This window comes from Ziziphus jujuba, chromosome 1, assembly GCF_031755915.1.
Source record: "Ziziphus jujuba cultivar Dongzao chromosome 1, ASM3175591v1".
Taxonomy (NCBI): Eukaryota; Viridiplantae; Streptophyta; class Magnoliopsida; order Rosales; family Rhamnaceae; genus Ziziphus; species Ziziphus jujuba.
The window spans coordinates 15,522,086-15,541,230 of record NC_083379.1 but is presented as its reverse complement, the minus strand read 5'-3'; the positions used below and the strand labels follow the sequence as shown (position 1 = coordinate 15,541,230).

The following is a 19,145-nucleotide window of genomic DNA, read 5'->3' as shown; positions in this document are numbered from 1 at the left end:
ACTCATCACGTACTTGAGTGTCAATAAATGATCCCATGAATGCATACATATAACTAAGAAAATAGGAAAAAATTCTCTACTTATATTTCTGTTGTTGAGGACCTGGGTATACTTAATTTGAGATTACGATTGTATTAAATTTAACAAATAATTTTTATTCACCTTCTTAATTAACAAAAAAAAAAAAAGAAAAAAGATCTTAATAGCTGGCCTATTGTACCTATGTTTGCAAATGAACTGATCTTCCAAAATACATAAATTTATCCGAATCTTTATCACCTTTGGCTAAAGAGTTGTGGGCGATAAAGGAAAGGCTGGTTTTTAGTCTGGATCTTCGATTTTGAAAGGTGTGAACTTGCCACGGATTCTATGCAAGCGGTTAGTGTACGATCTATGTGATGGGGGTGTGTGTGTGTATGGCAGCGGAAGGTCTGTTGAATGATGATATTAATTATTCCTGTATCCTTAGCCTTTAAATACTAATTTAAGATATATAAAAAATTTTTATAGTGTCAATATATATAAAAATAATAGTTTTTGAAAAAATTATTTATTAATATTACTATATAAAAATAACAGTTTTTTTAAACAGTTATATTTTTTGTAAATATTCAAATAATAAAAAAATATAAACATCCACATTATAAAAAATATTTATATATATATTATTTTTGATAATAAAAATAGTAAAATAGTTGTGAAGTAAAATTAATTTAATTGGAATTTTTTTTTTTAAAATTGAAATTTTGTAAGTTTAAGAGATGGAAATGAAAAAGGAAAAAATTTTATAAATAATAATAACAATAAAAAAATACTAAGGTAACTGTCCATAGAATGTATAGCAAAACTTGATATGTCATGTATTAAACCCTGTGTTATGGTTGGAATATGGCTTATTAGTCTTATCCGACAAGATGTTTTACTCTCTTCTGTTGAATAAATTTCCTTTCATTTTCGAAAGGTAAAATTTTATTATAAAGCGAAAAATAAAATGAAATTTTATAGCAAACGAAAGAACAATAATATGCAACGCAAACACACAAACTTTTCCAAATCCATTTTCAACAGTATATTTATATCTTCTTCATATTCTCTCCAGTCCGGTCAATAATTTGTTATATTCAATAGAAGACGGAAATTTTGAAGAAATAAAAGAAGATTTGAAAAAGAAAAAAGAGAAAATTTGGCAGGATCACATGGGAGCACGTGGTATCATAAAGAGTTGGTACCTCAAGAATGAATGAATGAAGTCGTTGAGACAGGAAGCAAAGAATGGGATTTTTTTTTTTCTCTTTTTTCTTTTTTTTGGGGAAAAGGAGAAAGAAAGTGGAATTAAAAAGATATGGGTTTTAGTACGGTAGATGGATATCGTACGGTGCAGACCAGTCCACAATGTCCCACATTTAGGTTTAATATTATATATCCAAATCACATGATTGAAAATTTTTTTAAAACAGGTAACGTGATGTCAATGAAGGCGCACGGAAAGTCAACAACGTATCCCAGTTGCCCAATTGAAAAATTAGCACCCAGCCGCTCTCACCAAACATTACTAAACTACTCTACGATTTCGCTTTTTCCTAATTCTTTCTCTATTTTTTTCTTTTTATTATTATTATTTTTTTTTTGTTTACCATATTTGACCTCCAAACTCTTCCATAAATCTTAAACTCATTCACACCCACACGCACTTGCCTGGAAATTTAATAGTCTCTTCAAAGTCTACTATTTTTAGGTCCACTTTAGTATACGCTCTCTCCTTTGCGTGTCAAATAGTTATGGCCGAATTTCTTGACCCCTCCTAAAGATCAGAATATGCCCACGAATCACATCCCGATTCTGGGTTTTCTTCTAAATTTCTTTTCTTGTTCTGATCCATATTGAATAAGATGGATGCTGGATCAGAAGGAAAATGGAAAAGACAGAGAAAAGATGAATTCGTAAAAGAAACCAAATAATAAAAGACTAATATAATATATATATATATATATATATTATTTTCTCTTTCTGTGTATTTACTGAAAATTTTGAATCACATTATTCAGAATGAAACAATGTAAAAAAGAAAGAATGAAGTACTTGTCAACTAAACCCTTTAAACCTCCCAAGAAAAAGTAAACCACAAAAAAAAAAAAAAAAAAAGTATGGACATGTTATCTCCTTGTCGACCCCCAAACCCAAAGAAAACAAAAAAAAATCATTGACGCTAAGAACATGTTTGGAACAAAAACATATCATTAAAAAAAGGACCATATTCTAATTAATTTCCGGTAAAGCTACCGATTTTGCTGTTGTTGTTGTTGTTGCTTGTGGTGATGTTCGAATTGCTGCTGGTGTTTGTATTATTATTATTATTGTTAGGATGACCTCCGCTGATGATCGAACTGATGGCGGCCGCAAGTGCTGCAGTGAAGTTCGGATCGGCAGTGATAGCAGCGGTAGCAGCACTCACCGTGTCAGCAAACGAAGCAGGCTGAGTTTGGAGCATCTGAGCTGCTTGCTGGCCCAATTGTGAAGAACCCATTTCTTGAGAGAGCTGAAGCCCTGAAAACTTGGACTGGTTGTAAAGTGCTTGCCCGAAAACTTGGGGCAATGAAGGCGTGGATGACGAGGCAAAGTTCTGGGGTACTTGACCTGCTGCAGCGAAGGGAATCTGGAATTGAGGTTGGGGTGGTCTTTGGAATTGAAGTGGGTTGGGACTGTTGTTGGTAAGATCCAATGTCACCGTTGGGAATGGAGCTGAAGCTGAAATGGTAGCCATGTTTGATGAACATGGAAGTATGGCTCTCGCTAACAAATTGGGGTTCATCAACCCGTCTGCGCTCGACGTGGAACCGGTGAGCAACATACTAGCTGCGGCCGCGGTTGTGTTCGCCATAGCCAGTGCAGCTGGTGGGAGAGGATGATTGTGGTTCCCTTCGTATGTTGTGATCAAGATTGTTCGATCATCCGCACAACGTTGCACCTATAAAAAAAATAATATTAAAAAGCCTTAGCTTTTAGCTAAATAGTACTCAAAATTTGACATTGAATTATAAGAATGGTATTGATGTGCACCGTACTTGTTTCCGAACTGGACATCCAACTGCCATTGTGCATCGATAGTATGCACGAGGGCATGGGTTTCCCTTGGCCATTTTCTGGCCGTATTTCCGCCATTGGCATCCATCAGTTATCTGCAGAAAATTCAAACAGATTAGTCTGTTATTGTCCAGAATCTCAGTTATACAAATTTTGCAAATGATGAATGTATAAGTTGTGTAATTAAAGTATATATGTATGTACCATGGGGGCTTCCGATCGGGCTCTGACCGAGACACGGGCTTTCCTCATGGTGGCCTCGGAGGAGGATTGCTGCTGATCGATCGGCTTGGAGCCACCGTTATTCAACTTGGGAACCTTGTTTGGTACCCAACCTTGCGTTTCAGATTCCGGGCTCTCTTCCCGACCAAGTCTTTTTCCATCACGGAAAGTGGAGTTTTCTTGATCGAATGGAGCAATTTCACTCTTTCCTACATAATCCTTTGAAGCAACTTCGACATTCTGAGGTGTTGCTGAACGTGTTCTGTCTTCCGACGAAGAATTCGAAACCTGATCGTCTGTCTCGGCTGTGGCACTGCTGGGTCGCAAATCCAAGAACTGTCTCGGAACAATAGCTCCTCCTCCTCCTCCGATTTCATGATGATGATTCTTTTTATCATCGGACTTTCCTTCTACTGTCTGAGGAAAAGGAAAAAAAGAAAAAAAAAAGTCGAATTCAATTTAGCAAATCGAATTTGATGCTTAAGATTTAATATGGTTTTGAATTTAGGAATTAGCTAAATATAGATATAAATATACATATATATATACGTGTTATACCTGATCATCAAGTTCTTGGTTTTTTTGGTGATTGATCTGTTGGTGTTGCATTATAGAGACGAGATGCATCTGTAAAGCACTGTAATTGTTGGTGACTTGAGTAAGCATGTCTTTCAGCTTCTGGTTTTCTGCATTCATATGTTGCAGCTCTCCTTGCAACTGTGCCAGCTGAAATATTTACCAATTACACAAAAGGCTTTTTAGGTGATAACATCCTTAAATTACGATTTTAATTTGTTAATTAATCTCTCAAAGGAATTAATTAGCTTATAGCATCCAGCTTCTTAATTAATTAATTAATTACCTCAATGTTTTTGGCTCTTTTATCTTCCACATCTGATGAAATCCCATCATCAACCGTTGATTGATCACTTCCAGTATTAGCAGTAAGAAGGTGCAAACCAGTCTATATATAATTCAAATCCCAAAACAAAAAAGGAACCAACAAAAACAAAATCAGAAATTCTTTCTCTCCAATATGAAAATGAATAGAACAAAACCATGTAATTAATTCAGATTGTTTGACTTACATTTACATCCAAACCAGGCCTAGCAGCCACATCACCATGAGAATTCTCCTTCTTGACACTAACAAAGCCGATGGTTTTGGAACCATCATCGTCGGCGGCGGTGGCGGCCGGTCTATTCTTATCGGAAAAGAAGTCGACTTCATCGACAACCAGGCGATTATTGTTATTATCATCGGAGGAAGTATGGTCGATATCTGTGCGGCCAAGTTTAACCGGGAATTCAGCACCGGAGAACATCCTAGAAGCAGCTGCAAATGGGTGGTTCCTTTTGTTGTGGTCAAGCTTAACAGCTGAAGCTGCAGCAGCAGAAGGTGGGGGCTTGTTAAGGAAGAAGCCGATGCAGTCAGAATTCAGCGTGAGACCCCATCCTTTATCCATAAAAAACCCAACAGAAATAGAGAAATAGCAGAAGAAAATAGCAGAAGAAGAAGAAGAAGACAGGCAGAGAGAGTAGAGAGAAAGAAGGAGAAGAAATAAACAGATAGAGAAAGAGAGAGAGAGAGAGAGAAGAGAGAGAATGAGGGAAGGGCAGAAGGGGTGAAGTCTGTGAAGTCTTTTTCCGGTGCAATGGGCTCGGCTATTAAAAGGGTTTGGACGTTAGACCAAATAGATTGGATTTCGTGAGAAATCAATGGGATTATTGAATTTAGTTAAACGTCAGATGGTGCGTCACGACTCCAGATGGCAGTGGGCCCCGCTTCCTGTGAAATATTTTGTATGCACACGGGTTGTCAAATGGTCCCCTTTTTATTTTGTTTTTGACCCATCCATCCCCGTCCTCCCCGCCCCGTTTTAAAAGTTTCAAAGAAAAGAATCCATACCATTCTTTCTGGATCCGACCCGAGAAGAAAATATATGGTTGGTTATTGGTTAGATTGAAAACGAGTAATTAGAAATAGGAAATGAGGACAAAGAGTGGGGTAGGGTGGGGCTTTCGTCTACATTTCGTCAAGAAAGAGTTTGACTGGTTCATATAATAAAATTAAAAAATCAAAAGGAAAAAGGAAAAAAAAAAAAAAAAAACAATACAACAAAAAGGGGGAAAAAAGAAAAAAAGAAAAACTATAAAAAATAATAAATGAATCCACCGTCCCGAATGCTGCGGCGCCTTCCACGTGAGGAAGTAAGATAAACAAATGGAAAAAGATGAGAAAAATGAGCCACATAGCCAGAGCCACAAGGCAGATAGAGAGAGAGAGAGAAGAGAAAGCCTAGAGAGCGTTTGATATGCCAAGTCAACGAATTTGACGGCCCGGCTCTCTCTCTTTCTCTCCGAAGTTGGGTTTTAGTTGGGTGGATGAGTCATGACCGTAGACCAGGTGGGGACGTCGCTTTGCTTTACTCCCCCACGTTTCACATTACCTATTCCTAAGCGAACCTTGTTGACTCTTTTGCCCCCTTCCCCGTGGGTCCCACTCACCCTTCTTTTCCCTTCCTTAACACTTCCTTTTTCTCTTCTTCTCCCCTTTCCATAAAAAACCATGGAAATTTTGTATTTTAAAAAAATTAAACAAACAATTGAACAGTCTCAACAATAATTTATCTGTGTTTATATATATGTATGGTATATATTAATGGATAAGCGCTGTTGAATTTATCAATATTTAAGCGTTTTGGAAGGATGTGATTTCTTACCCTTTTTTTTTTTTTTTTTGGCCTTTTCTGGATTTTCTGAAAATTAACCATTATTATTTTAGTACTAGCTATACCAAACGGTCCAGACCTGTGTATAGTTGATTTAATGGGTTACTTGATAAGCATAATTACTCTATTACTCACTGTCTCTATCTCCTAACCAACTAAGTTGGGAAAAAATATATATATATATATATATATTATATAGAGTGTGGCTAAGCCATAATTTAGTCAATAACATATTACATGTACAAGTCGTTTTCTTAGCTACAATTCTTCTTTGAATAACCTAACTTCTTTGATTAAACATATATTTGGGAACACATTTTATAATCTTCTTCTTACATTGGCAATGGATCAAATACAAACAAATTGGACTCCATCTTTAAATTGACCGCATATATTTATATATGTAGTTAGACGCTCTCTATATATGTTATTCAATTTCTAAATTCAACATCCCAAATTTTGATCTTCAATAATTGTACAACAACCTTAGCCGCATAGTCAAATATTCCAACTAATTTAAATTATTAGATTACATTTGATTCATTTTGAGTCATTTCAAGCTCAAAATTGATTATTAGTACTCAATTGCATTTAATTGAATTTTATTCTTTGTTAATTATTCCTTATAGCTCGTCAGGTTTCAATTTAAACTTATGGTCTAAAATCTCGTTGAACAATCTAGTAACAATGTGCATATCCTGATAAGCAAAGGTTTCAATTATATAGATCATACTTGATCATCGGCTCTAATAAAGAAGGAAAACCCATTGACTCTGGTTTATGCTTTAGAATCTAAGAAGGAAAACCGATCATTAATTCATGGAGAAATCCAATGTTTCGATAGCAATCAAGAAGGTAGGGGTGATGCTGGAATCTAAATCGATCATGGTTATGTCAAAAGCGACGATGGTTGGGGAGAATGAGGAGCCTCCGTGGCAGTGCAGGAAACAAGCACTTTGATGATGTTGTACGTGAATGGAAAAGAAAGGGCAGAAGATAGAGGAAGAGGTTTGCTTGATTTTTCTATTATACCCTTGTTTTTAAAGAAGAAATGAGGGTCATTGGACTACATGTGCCATCTAACAGAGCAAAGATGGGATATTTTTGTTGCAAGGACTTCGATAATTCAGAGAGCGCAAGTAGTAAATACGAAGTACAAAAGGTAAATTATTCAAGAGACATAGATGTAAAAAAATCCAATAGATAATAAAAGGGCATTGATGAAAATAATTTTTTTTTTTTTTCTGAAGGAGATGGGGGAAAAAAAAAATGTTACAAGGCCTTAATTGAAATTAGATAAAACTAAATGATACTAAAATGTATTGAACCATATCAAATAAACGTTTAGTGTTTATAGTGACACTAGTGTAAAGACGTATGGCTAGCCAAGTTGCAATTTTTTAGGTTTTTTTTTTTTTAAAATGGAAGGGAATTTCAATACTTAGAGTTATTATCAATAGTTATTACCAAATTAGACTATCATAAAGGGCCTTCATATATAGCCAATTATGTATATATGTATATATATATTTGTTTATATACAATTATGGGTAGCAAGTGAACCAGTGTTAAAATTACATCATCTTAAAAAAAGATAATTAAAAAAAGATGATTTTATGTCACTTTTTTTTTTCTTTATCAATATTTTTAAATAAATGGTATTCAATTCAATTAATGAAGGAAGAGAAGGACATTAAAAAAATGGATAGAAAATTCGGATCAAATATTTATTATCTAATATGTTAAACACAAATTAAGTCCACATAAGAAGAAGTAGAATATTAAAGTGTAAATATAGGAAAAACAATATTAGTATATCTAACTATTCTAATGTGCATAAAAAAAATGTCTGTAAAATAATAGTTGAACCGTACAGTAAAATGATTTGGGTTTATAAAATTACTATATCAAGAAATTCAAACTAATTTATCCACCATTACGGCTAATTACCTTTTGTCTTCCACCTAACCTCTAATTTTTTTCTTGATACGAAACACAGATTTTCAACTTTATGTGACGCTGTTTCGCTTTACGCTATTTAATTATATTTAATGTTTTCTTTTGAAAATTGTTCAAGCTTGAGGAGAAAATACAAAAGGTGATGGTTTGTTTTGTACCCCAACTTAGAAAAACCTATGCATGATTACCTCCTTTACTTGCTAGCTCTGACTGGCCACAGTTTTGTTTTGAAAGAAACTTCAACATCAAACTTTGAATATATTTTACAATTGGAAGATTAATTGTCGGCCAAAATTTGACCATTTTGATTTCATTAAAATACTTCATTTACCTTGTACTGTTGCATTGGATCACGTGGAACTTCCACTTTCTTTTTTATTTTCATTTTTCCTGATTGGCCAACAGAAAGCTCATGTTTTGGACTTAGAATCCATTGGAATAGAAAGGTGATAAATTTCTCAATGCATGCATAGTCGTATGAAGAAAATATTTGGAGAGAAAGTAGAAAAAGGAAAGAATAACAGCGATTTTTCTTTTTTTTTTTTTTTCAAATTCACGGCGCTCAAAGAAACAAAAAGCAAATCAAGTTGGATACTTAGAAATTATCCCCCCCCCCCCCCCCCCCCCCCCAAAAAAAAAAAATTCCATTCAAAAGTGTATGTATGGGAAAAAATTTTCTTTTGTTTATATCTTATATATATATATATATATATATATATATAAAGCATGTTTTAAACGTGGGTCCAAATTAAAGAATGGGTTAGAGCTATACTTTATGCGATATTCTACTTGTCTACGTATCTTGTTATACCATTCAATATTCAAGAATCATGATATACACAAGTTCTGCAAATATCTTTCTTACTAATTAGTTTGGCTTTTTGGCTTAGAACTGGATACGGACAGCCTCACGAGTTGAAGAAGGTACAACTATGACAAAAAATTCAAAGTAATAGCCCCATCATATGAGTGTGTTTGAAGAAAAGTATATTCACCCTCAAAAAGATACCATAGAACATTTTTTTCCCTTAAGAAAATAAAAAGGCTAAAATTGATATAAAAAAACAAAAGAGGCTAAAATTTCTTAGGGCCACTAGTCAAAGTTATTTTTAGCTTTTAATAATAATTAATGTATGTGTTTTAGCGGATTCACGTACTTTTCTCAATTATATGAAATTGGTCTTATGGAACTTTATTATTATTATTATTATTTTTTTCTTTTTTGCCAGTACTTAATAAGTTGGGTCATATAATATTACATGTAGCTAATTATATGATAGCCAGCACGCCAAGGTGGAAAAGTCAAGGTACAAAGTCAATGACCATCAATTCCGAAAAGCGACATAAGCTACTCTTGTTTAGATATTAGAGCTATGTGAAAGGAACATCTTCATATTCGTACAAATTAATTTATTAACAAGCTTTTATATTTCCATCACGGATTCACACTCACGGACACCCTTAATTTGCTTTAACAAGTGGGATACTTCAAACAAAATTAAAAAAAAAAAAAATGGGTCCCTTCAGAATTATTGGATCTGGGGTCTGCACTTAAATTGAATTAGAACACGATCATGGCTGCTTCTGGGTTGTATTAACGCATTTAGTTTGATTCTGCACCAATAGGAGCGTACTGAAAAATAGTGGCCATGCATATAATACTTAGAGGAGAGATGGAATTATCATCAAGCTATACTGTTATTAAATATATAGTTTTTATTATTAAACGGAGATTCAACATTAAAACATCATTGTATGGAAAGGCAAAGGGACAAAATTATAAAATATATATGTTTGGTAAATAAATATCAGTTAGTTTCAAATCAAGACATTTTTTTTTTTAAATTATGTTTTGGATCCTGATCTTTGATTTGGGCTGAAAAAAATTATAAAATCAACTTAAATGTAAAAAGATCAAAGATTTAGATTTATAATTTAATATTTGGAAAAGAACGTTACATCTGTAGTAAGTAGACAATGCTAGCTTTGGAAAAGAACGTTACATCTGTAGTCGGCGGATGTATAGGTTTATATTCTAAAGTTTTCAATGTTCGAAGACACACACACTTCTTATTAATTCTTCCGTTAAATAGTTGAGAACCGTTTGACAGTCCAGTTTCCCACTATGTGACCTCTAAAGTCTTAATTACTGAGCAGTAAGAACCACTAGCTACCATCTGTAATTTTTTTTTTTTTTTGGTTGCATTTTATTTTATTTATTTTTGAACAGATTGTTGCAATTTATTTACAATGGAGTAAAATTAAACCTATGTAATAATTTTTAAGTTCTCATGAGACTGGTGGGAATGTATGCGTATATTTTTATTTTTAATATTTTTCAAAACTAATTATTAGTGATAAGTATTCATACTTTTATATTTTATTACTTAATATTTCCATTAAAAAATACTTAATTTGATTATACTTTTGATTTGATAATGATTTTTTATATATATATTTTATTAGTGAACTCTTTTAGTTTAATTTTACTTTTGTGTTTTAATATTTTATTTTTGTGGATGTCTTCCATTTGGCTAAATAAATAGATTATCCAACATTGTTTACTTATATTTGAAAAATTGATCAAAAGAATAAAACTCACATGATTCCCAAAAAATAAAAATAACACTAGATCCCATCTAAATGGTATTTTTAAAGAATTATGCAAAACTATTAGAAAATAATAATTAACAGGTTTTCTTTTTTTTTTATCTTTTTTTTTTAAATAAACTTTTATATTCAAGTCCATCTCAATCTCTAAGTGAGGCTGTAGGCAAAAATTTGTTGAAAGGTCTTATCAAATATTGTTAATAATTTTTTTTTAAATTAAAATTTATCTTTTAGTTTAAATATATAGTTTTTTTTTTGAAAAAAAAAATTGAAGGTAAATTTTGATAACAAATATTTTTTTGACTGGTAATTATTTATGCAAAATGGCAAGTTCTAATCAATTCTCTTTTTTAAAATAAATTAGGTAATACACCTTAAAATATATATTTAGTTTATTTTTATATGATAAACAATGATATAATTGGGAAATTGATAACTGCAAACATGAATTCATAGAAAATAAATATATATTGTGTGTATATGTATGCATATTGTGAGAATGAACAATATAAAATCGTTAAATAAATAACAAGTAATAGGTACTATGAGAGAGAAAAAAAAAAGTGCTTTGAATAAAATTTTTTTAGATTATGTATATGTGTGAGAAAGATTAAATAGCTTAAATAAAAGTTGAGTGAATGAAAAGAAAAATATAAGAATAAAATTAGAAAACTCTTTAATTGGGAAAATTTTAACATTTTTTTTAAATTATTAAAGACTTAAGACATATATAGAAAATTAAAAAATTAATTTTTTGATAAAATATAATGAATAGTTGATTGATGCTATTTTTCAAAGATAGAAAATACGTATAGATATAAATAATAAATTACAATTAATATATAATTAAAAAAGTCAAATTTATATATTTTTAAAAATATTATTCTGTATTATTTATTAGAAAAATTAAGTATATAAAACAATATATAATAATTTTTTATATAATTTTTTTGGGACCCCATAGAGACCTATGCCTTAAGCAGGACCTGTTTATACTATTCATAAAAATGCTAGATAATAATGTATATAGAGATTTTAAAATGTGCATATTTTAACATGTAATCATGTATAAACAATGATTTTTGAAAGAAACATCGCATGCAGAGAGTAAATCTTTCATCAAGAAATTTTTAATTTAATTAAATCAGAAAGACTTATGTCGTAAGATTTAATTATTAGATAAATTGATAATTAATATTTGAATTCAAATTTAAAACTCTTGTACCATTTCTTAGTACTTGTCACATAAAAAATTTATAATTTAGACCGTATTTGGCATAGTTTATACTTTTTTTTTTTACTTCTTTTGCTTTTCTAAAAATGCTTCTTGAAAAAACTACTCTCTATTACTTTAGGTTAAAAATGCTTCTGAATACTATAAGCATTTTTTAAAAATTGTCCAAATACTCTCAAAAGCAGTATTAAAGCTTTAGAAGTTGTTTTTGGGTTTTTCCAGGCTATATCAAATGGAGCCTAACAAAGTCATAAGCATTTATTTTTGAAACTCTTTTGTTATTAAGTGGTAGAATGTTTGATTTTACATAATAAAAAACACTTTTAAAGTTATCTTTGGTATGTTATACTATAGTAATGTATTGAATACTTATTTTTAAAAATCTTAAAGGGTTTATTTGAAGAAGCATAATCTTTTAGAAGCACATTTAATGCTTATTTTTTGTTTTTAAAAAAACCTTTTAATTGTTTGCCAAACATGGTCATAAGTTTTCTTTTTTCTTTTTTTCTTTTTTCTTTTTTACATTTATTGGAGTATTAAAAACACTTCAAAACATCTTATGTTAGAGCGTCTTTAATTATAAATATCATTTTACAATTGACGTTTTTAAAATTTGATATTGGTATAAGTTATTCAATAATAAATATTAATGCAAACGTTAAAATTGCGTTAACTCTCTAATAATATAAATTAAAAAATGATATATATTTTTTTAAAATTATTAAATGTGATAGGATCTACTTCTACGAGCTGAAAAACAAAATATAATAATTTAAATATTAAATTAGAGAAAGAGTATTAATGGCGGTGAGCCACACAAATTTGATTATTGTGGGCCATTACCAAAATTTGGTTACTTAACGTTAAAAATACAATTATCAAATTTTATACCAGAGTTTTGTTATACATTATTATTTTGTATGTTAAATTTTAATTAAAATATTTAATTTAATTTTTTATTTTAATATTTTAAAAATGAATTCCTTAATAATATGGAATTGAAAAGCTAAAAGCCTCTTTCTATATCAAAATTTTGGCATTTCCGTCAGACTCAGAGATGCTTCCGCTGTATAAATTATAGTAGTAAATAATAATAAAAAGGTTTGCATTATTTATCAGAGGAAACATCCAAATTCCAAACGTCAATACCCATTCTCCATTAAACTACTAAGATTTTCAAACCCAACAGCAAACAAAATCAGCAGAGAAGGAAAAGACAGAGGTGACTCAGATTTTCGTTGACAATACGATATTACCCACGTGGCTTACTTCCATGACGTAGAAATTTGGTGATGGTTAGGTAATTGGACAGCCAGGATTTAAGAAAATATTGAGCAGACCAGCCATTTTTCTTCTTCTTCTTGATCATCATCATTATTATAATAATAATAATAATAACTATTATTATTATTATTTATTGGGCATGAGATTTGCTACACATCTTTCAGACATTTTTCGTATACCCACACCACAAGTTAGTTCAAAGATACTTTTTTTATTTCAACCAAAAAAAAAAAAAATTGTTGAATAACACTTTTTACACATTTATTATAAAAATTTAACTCATTTTTTTTTCTCCAACTTACGTTCCATTGGGTTCCGTTAAAAAAATTAAAAAAAAAAAAGAAGAAGAAAAAAAAAAAAGTAAGGTTTCTTTGGGGTAACAACGCTTTTTTTTTTTTTTTTTGGGTGACAACAACCTTGATAATTCCTTGGTGCGACAAGTCATCGTCGAGTCTATTTTTCCAACAACTCAGCCTTTATTCGATTCCAATTTTCCTTTGTCTATTTACGCGGTTCAAACTGATTTCTCTTAAATTTCAAACCCATTTATGACCGACAAGTGCTTGACAGTCTGCAAGATATGTATAGTTTGAAAATAAAAATATCATTTTTATTTTGTTTATTTTTTTTTATATGGCAAGAAAGACGCAAGAATAGTATGTAAATATATATTTCCATCATTCATTGTCAAACTGAACGGCAAATTTGTATCCGGATTTTGGCTGATCATTATTTGCAATAGTAGATTGGTGGAATATATATATATATATATATATATGTAAAAGAAATTATCCGGATAAAAACAATTAGATTTTGAAGATTTCCGGATTTGAAGTTTTAATTGTCTTAAGTTAAAAATTTGTTGTGTTTGGCTTGATATGGAGACGTATTATTAGTCAACTCTTTAATAGTCTAAGGTTTTGGGATAATTATTATTAAACAGAGGTGCATACGTATACAGCTAGTATTATTCTTTATTATATTTGACTTGCTATATCTCTATTTATACATATGGTATTGGATCTATTGCTTAATATTTTAATTTCTTAATGAGAATAATTACTTTAATTAACATATTGTCTGCATTTGATATAGATGAAGCAATTTATTGACACAATTTTCAACTAGGGAAAAGTTTTACAATAATTTATATTGAGAGGATGAATTATATTGAGGATGAATTCTTTTCCTTTCTTAGGGTTTCTTGTCAAGTAGGTCATACCTGAAAGAAAAAATAGACTTGGTTCAAATGGAAGAGCATTCTCCTGTCCCTGTTCAAAGTTTGAATTTTTTTCCCATTTATATATAAGATATATATTACTATATATTTATATACGTAACAACTATCTAACTTGTTAAATTAGTTCTTAAGTTTTTGAACCTTCTTGAGACCATATTATCACCATAATTAAACTGCATGTGCGAGGTTAGACTTCCATTGTCTTAGGTCAAGAATAATGTCCGATCCAACCAAATTTTGCAAAATTACTGCTTTTGCTTTGAAATTTCAATTTTCAAATATTAAATATATTAGAAAAATGTTCGGGTTAAGATGACCTGAATTTTTTAAAATTAAATCTTAAATCCTGATTTTTGATTTTTTATCCTTAGAGCTGGATTTTATCATTTTGCTATCCAAGTGATGGAACTAAAGGTCATGATTTAAAAAAAAAAAAAAGATTGTTTTTACTTGACTAACTAATATACAATTCACCAAGAGAATTTATTTAAAGTAATATTAATAGCTAATTAATTAATTACATGTCAAAGAATGATTCTCCAAGTCTTACATTTCAGTCGAAAAACACTGCATCTGTACATATCAAAACTGAATCAGAATATAGAATGGGGGTTTCTTTATTTTTCTAGGATGGATATTTCTATGTATTTTCTGGTCAGACTAAGACACGTTGAGAAACCAACAGGAAAATGGAATATAGTGTTTAAAAAATTCAATATAACTAGTTGGACGGTTCAAAAGACAAAATCAAAAAGGAAAAGCGCCAGAGACTGGGCAAAGACAATTAGCAAATGATAGTGGACTTAAAATTAGAATCCCTGATCGGCCTAAGAATAGTTTATAAATAATATAATTAATAAATATTATATAATAATAATAATAATAATAATAAATTTAAGTAATATATATTAACACATAGAGAGAGATGTTGGATAGGAAGGGGAACCAAAAAAGCGAATCGTTTCATACTATTTTCATGGGATTTGTCTGAAATTGAAGACCTGCTTTTGTCGACCAAGTCCATGATGGGGTGACAAATACTTTTGAGATACAAATGAAAAATTCGTGGTTAGGATTTGGTTGGGTTTCCATGCAAGTTGGCTTTTCACCAAAGTTTGCGCATGGAATTTTATAGGAGCAACTTATTTTTCGCAGACCAAGTAATCAACCGGAACTACACGGTAACACGCATATCATATTTTATGCCCAAAAAGAAGTACATAGAACTTTGTTTGGAACTTTTCAAGGCCCCTAACCGCGAACCCCATTCATTTCATCTATATATATATATATATTTCTCTTTGTATTCTAATTCTTTTATGTTCTTACTTTATGTAATATGGAGCACCGCTATAGACTTGAACTCTTTCACGGTCCAAACAAGATTACAGTTGTGCACAGCTAATTTTGTCTAAAAATTAACTATCTCACCATGTGATCAAAGTGATCTTCTATATTTTTTTTTGCCCCTTTTTCTGTTACATTATTTTATCTTTATCAAGCCTTTTTGTGCTTTTGTTGAATGGCACTGCAAATTTTATTGTATTTTTATTCGGAAATGAATATATATATATATATATATTATGCTTTTTATATCCATACTGTTAAGGCTGTGAGCGAAAATTGATTCCATATAACTTAATAATTCTGAGATTTAAGTAAACCAAATGTATTAAAATGTAATTGATCTTATTAAATAAGATCGAAAATTTTTTATTTTAAAAATGTGTTTGAAATTAAGAATGCTTTTAATAAGGGAAGGAAAAGTGAAAAGAAAAGAATTAATTCATTTTTGACCAGTAAAAAGTGTGGAAAAAAACTAAAAACATATACTAAGGATAAGGGTATAAAATATATTAGATCATCTAGAAACTTTGAATGTTACATGAAAATATATGAATGTTTCCTTTTTTTTCTTTTTTGTTTTTCCCTTCAATTTCATTTTACAACTCCAAACATATACAATAGATTGCAAGAAAATTGTTTTATAGGTTAGTGAGGATCCATCATTGTAAGGTTTCAAAAATTGAATAAGAAACTAAATACTTAAAAAAAGAAAAAGAAAAGAACTGTTTCTTATAAAATAAAATAAACTCTTTATTTCATTTTTTTATAATGAAATTTCCATTAACAAACCCTCCATCAACAATAAGGTTTAGTGTTTCCTACCAATTAAATCCTTAGCCATCATAGATTTCTGGTTAAAATTTAAAAACTAAATGCAAAATAATAAAATTAATTAAAATGATATAATCTCTCTCTCTCTCTCTCTCTCTCTCTCTCTATACATATATATATATATATATATATTCTCTTATCCAGGGTTTCCATTTTTTTTTTAATTTTTTTGTAGAAATTTCCCTATGGTTTGATTTTTTATTTCTACATACTTATCCTTCATTTTCACTTCTAGCTGAAACTTCCGTTTGAATGTTATATTATTTTAAATTCCCCCCGTTTCTTAGCATGAAATATAAAATTGGATAAAAATTGATGGGTGGATTGAGAAAAATAATTAAAGTACTATAGCATGTGTTTTCAATTCAATAAAAAGGTAGCAATTAGAGGCTCAAAAATTTAATTTTTAAAAATTTTATAATTTAAACGTTGTTGTTATAAAATCCAATTATTTTATTTTAGACATCAATGAGATGGTGAATTTTATTAGTGCGATTTCAGTTTATTATACTTTTCCACTTTAAATGTTTTTATTCAGTTTTCTATTTCGTTCTAAAAAATGAAGAAATTGTATATAAAATTAAATTTTAAATGGAATTTTCGCAAAAAAATAAAAATGAAAATGTAAATAAGCAAAACTTAAAAAAATCAATCTACGAAGGAAATCTGTGCAAAAAATGAAAATAGAATGCAAAAGTTTTAAACTACAAGAAAAGTTTTGAAACTATCCCATCATTATTTAATTGAATAGATTAAAGTAAAATACAATATGTGAAACTTTTTATGGAGTGCAAATTTCGTCTTGGCCAAACTTGGCCCATCGAGCAATACAAAAATAAACATTTAACTTGTTTATTATTCTTGTTTCAAAAAAAAAAAAAAATGATTTTTATCCTAAAAATTAATTTCTATTTAACTACATAGTCTTGACAGGCCGCTGTGAAGGATTTTAGTTTCTATTAGCCCTAATGCCATTCTAAACAATGGTTGCGGCGGGAAAATAGTGTATTTAATTATAAATAAATTTTATAAACAATTTGGTGCCTCTAGCAACCCCAAAAAATGTATATCTATCTTGACCTATTGGCAGAGAAATCTATCTTTTTGTAAGATTAATACCATGTACAATATTTTATATTTAAAATAAAAATAGCTTAATGATGTCATTTTTATTGAAAAAAAAATGATGTTATTCTGAAAAGAATATTTTGACCATTCAAAATAATTTCTTTAATCCATTAGAATGGGACCTTACTATAAAATACCTCAAGAATTAATAGTGATTTTTACTATTCTTTTTTGGTAGAATATCGGTTCATTGTTCTTTTAAAACCAAATCATTCCACATAATGATGCAAATTAAGTGGCATGTATCCAACACTTTCAAAAGTTTCTTATTCATCAAAAAAAAAAAAAAATATCGTTTTCAAAGTTTCTTCAAGTAAAAAGCTCTTCAATTAATAGGATAAAATTATCAAGACTCAAGAGGATCTTCCCCTTCATTACCCCCCCAAAAAAAAAAAAATAAAAAAATAAAAAAAAAAATTAGCTCCTTTACTATCTAACTGGATTAAAGCCTTTCTTTAGTGGGCTTGGGTCGTCTCCATCATTACCCAAAAAAATTATCTCCTTCGCTATCTAACTGGATTAAAGCCTTTCTTTAGTGGGCTTGGGTATTCTCCATCATTACCCAAAAAAATTATCTCCTTCACTGTCTAACTGGATTAGAGCCTTTCTTTAGTGGGCTTAGGTTTTCCTTAGCCTTTCTGTATGAAGCATAGGCAGCCTTTACTTGAGGCTTTCAAGGCCAGCCTGCTCGGCCCTTTTGAGTTGTAACCCAAATCCTAAGCGTTTAGGTTTTCAGGGCCCAGTTGTTAATATTTCAGTGTTAAAATCACCAAATTTATTCAATAAACTTTGTTTACGAAATTAAAATGTTATTGAATTCACTTTTCATGAATTTATATTATAATTTTTTTGTCCATCACTAATATATTACCACATCATTTGGTAAATAAAATTAGCATTACTTATAATATTTTTAAAGTACAAATTTCTATCTTCATTTTCTTAATCTCTATCATTTTCTTAATCTCTATTCTTGTACACTAGTAATATGATGTCCTCTAATTTAAAAATTATTAAAAGGATTATGTACACTTAAGATCCCCATCCATGTTTTAGGCATGTTGTCTTTTTTTTTTTTTTTTGGGTAGTTCTTGTGTTCTGTTTCCTTCTTGTATTTTTGCTTCACACTCAATAACACAGTCTAGCCCTCATTTTTGTTTTAATGGCCCAGCTCGTCATTCTGGTACATGCTTAGAAGTCTGTTTGGAGTTTTGGACATTACCAAAAGCCCAAATTCATTATAAGAAAAAGAGATGGGAAATGGGGATCCTAAGGTGGGGGGACTGAAATTCTAGCTTTTCATGGGGACAAAACCAAACACACATGCTCAAACATCATTGCTTTGATTTCATATTATTCTCTTCTCCTTCCCTCAATCTTCTATACCAAATAAATCCAAAACCAAGTGGCAAAACATAAAGTGCAAGTAACAGAGGAAACAAAAGAAAAAGTGAAAAAAAAAAAAAAAAAAGCAGCA

The 19,145-nt window shown here is 30.2% G+C and overlaps 1 protein-coding gene across 1 annotated transcript; it reads right to left on the bottom strand.

Annotated features, from left to right (window-relative positions):
- Window positions 1–1,955: 1,955 nt before the first annotated feature.
- LOC107420791 (probable WRKY transcription factor 31) lies at window positions 1,956–4,959 on the bottom strand. The gene is made up of 6 exons (XM_016029844.4): window positions 4,392–4,959; window positions 4,166–4,267; window positions 3,862–4,029; window positions 3,286–3,720; window positions 3,063–3,176; window positions 1,956–2,965 (listed from the first exon to the last, which is right to left on the bottom strand). Exons 1-6 carry the CDS (start codon window positions 4,767–4,769, stop codon window positions 2,261–2,263), a joined length of 1,902 nt encoding a protein of 633 aa, XP_015885330.3. The 5' UTR covers window positions 4,770–4,959; the 3' UTR covers window positions 1,956–2,260.
- Window positions 4,960–19,145: the final 14,186 nt, after the last annotated feature.